The 1,964-nt window shown below is 33.5% G+C and overlaps 1 protein-coding gene across 1 annotated transcript; it reads left to right on the top strand.

Moving 5' to 3' along the window:
• Positions 1 to 3: 3 nt before the first annotated feature.
• Positions 4 to 783, top strand: LOC129671413 (olfactory receptor 8K3-like; the record flags this gene model as incomplete). Its single annotated transcript, XM_055600379.1, has 1 exon — positions 4 to 783. A coding segment is annotated over one exon (780 nt), but the record flags the coding sequence as incomplete, so codon positions are not given.
• Positions 784 to 1,964: the final 1,181 nt, after the last annotated feature.

Here is a 1,964-nt window from a genome sequence, read left to right on the forward strand (position 1 = left end):
AAATTACAGACACCAATGTATTTCTTCCTAAGGCATTTGGCTTTCACCGATTTTGTTTATTCAACAACTGTGGGACCAAAAATGTTGGTAAACTTTGTTGTAGATCAAAATGCAATTTCCTATTATCTTTGTGCTACACAGTTAGCTTTCTTTCTTTTGTTCATTGGCAGTGAGCTGTTTATTTTGTCTGCGATGTCTTATGACCGCTATGTGGCCATATGTAAGCCCCTGCTCTACACTGTCATCATGTCTCATAAAGTATGTTGGGTCCTAGTCACAGTTCCCTATCTTTACTGCACATTTATGTCCCTTGTAGTCACCATAAATATTTTCTCTTTATCCTTCTGTGGCAACAATGTTATCAATCATTTCTTTTGTGACTGTATCCCCTTAATATCTTTGATTTGCTCAAATACACATGAAGTAGAACTTATAGTTATGATCTTTGCAGCTTTTGATTTGATTTCTTCCCTAATAGTTGTTCTTATGTCCTATTTGCTCATTCTTATAGCTGTTCTCAAGATGAACTCTGCTGAGGGCAGACGAAAAGCTTTCTCTAACTGTGGCTCACACCTCACAGTGGTTACAGTGTTTTATGGGACGCTGATATTCATGTATGTACAACCTGAATCTAGTCATTCCATTGATACTGATAAAATATCATCCATATTTTATACTTTAATAATCCCCTTGTTAAATCCCTTGATCTATAGTCTGAGGAACAAAGATGTAAAAGGTGCTTTACAAAGAACAAGGCAAAAAATATTTAACACATTTTCTTAAAGTTTACATTCAGTATGAATCATTCAAATCAGGTGTGAATATGCACCCATTTTGCTTTCCTCCATAATGTACAATAAGCACCAGCGTATTCAACATATATTTAACTATTTGAATCTTGGGGCTAATAAATTTTTCATGTATCATACTTGCATTGCAGGAAAATAATTTTCTTCAGGGGACATTATATTCTAGGTATAACTGTAAAATATAACCAGATTTAGTGTCAATAGAAGTGAAAGTGTTTCTAAAGAGACATACAGTGCATGGAAGAGAGAAATTACAGTATGTACAAAAAAGAATTTTGAACATTCTTGTGGAATTTTCTATTCAAAATACACCTTTTGACATTTGGCTATATTTGCATGTGCTTTTGTTTTGTTAAATTATGTTGCTTTTGATTTAGATTGGGTTTAGATATTTGACAGCTTCCTACATTTATACAGTGAACATTAAGTATTATAATTTCAATCCATGCCTCCCTCATCAACCTCCCTTCGTGTGGCAGCATCAGATAGACAGACTTCATGGAATTAACTCACTACTTTACAAAAACAGCAGAAGCTGTGCCTTGACTCCAATGGAGGTTTAGGGGTTGAAAGAACTATTCTTTATTAATCATTCCAGATATATAAAATTGGTTAACTTTTTAATTTTGGGTGGAACAAACACATAAAATGAAGTTGAGTCATAACACACACACACACACACACACACACACACACACACACACACACATATATATTTATATACAAATCAAAAAACAATATTCACTCTCCTAGCTTGCAATGTATATAAGACCAATACAAATGACTGACTGTTTTTAAATTGACTGATGTTTCGAAATATTCCCTTACAGCAATTACACAAAAACTTTGTCAACATGTATAGAGCAATATGTAGTAATAGTCTATGTCTCAAGACAGTACATTTGTATGTACTTAATGACCAATAAGTTTAAAATATAGAAAATAAGAAAGACAATCAATTTTAGTAAATATTTTGAGTACCAGCATAGAGCAAAGAAGAACACATATAAATGTATTTTTAGTGGGAATGGTGGGCAGAAATGTCTATGCATCAGCAGTAAACAAAGTCACAAAGCTCCACAGAAGTCTGTGAAATTTGGATATATTTTCATGTAACTGTGCTCTCTTATGTGTTGGTTATGGGTCAGGACGGTT

Source organism: Psammomys obesus, unplaced genomic scaffold (assembly GCF_907164565.1).
Source record: "Psammomys obesus unplaced genomic scaffold, mPsaObe1.curated_primary_1811, whole genome shotgun sequence".
NCBI classification, from domain to species: domain Eukaryota; kingdom Metazoa; phylum Chordata; class Mammalia; order Rodentia; family Muridae; genus Psammomys; species Psammomys obesus.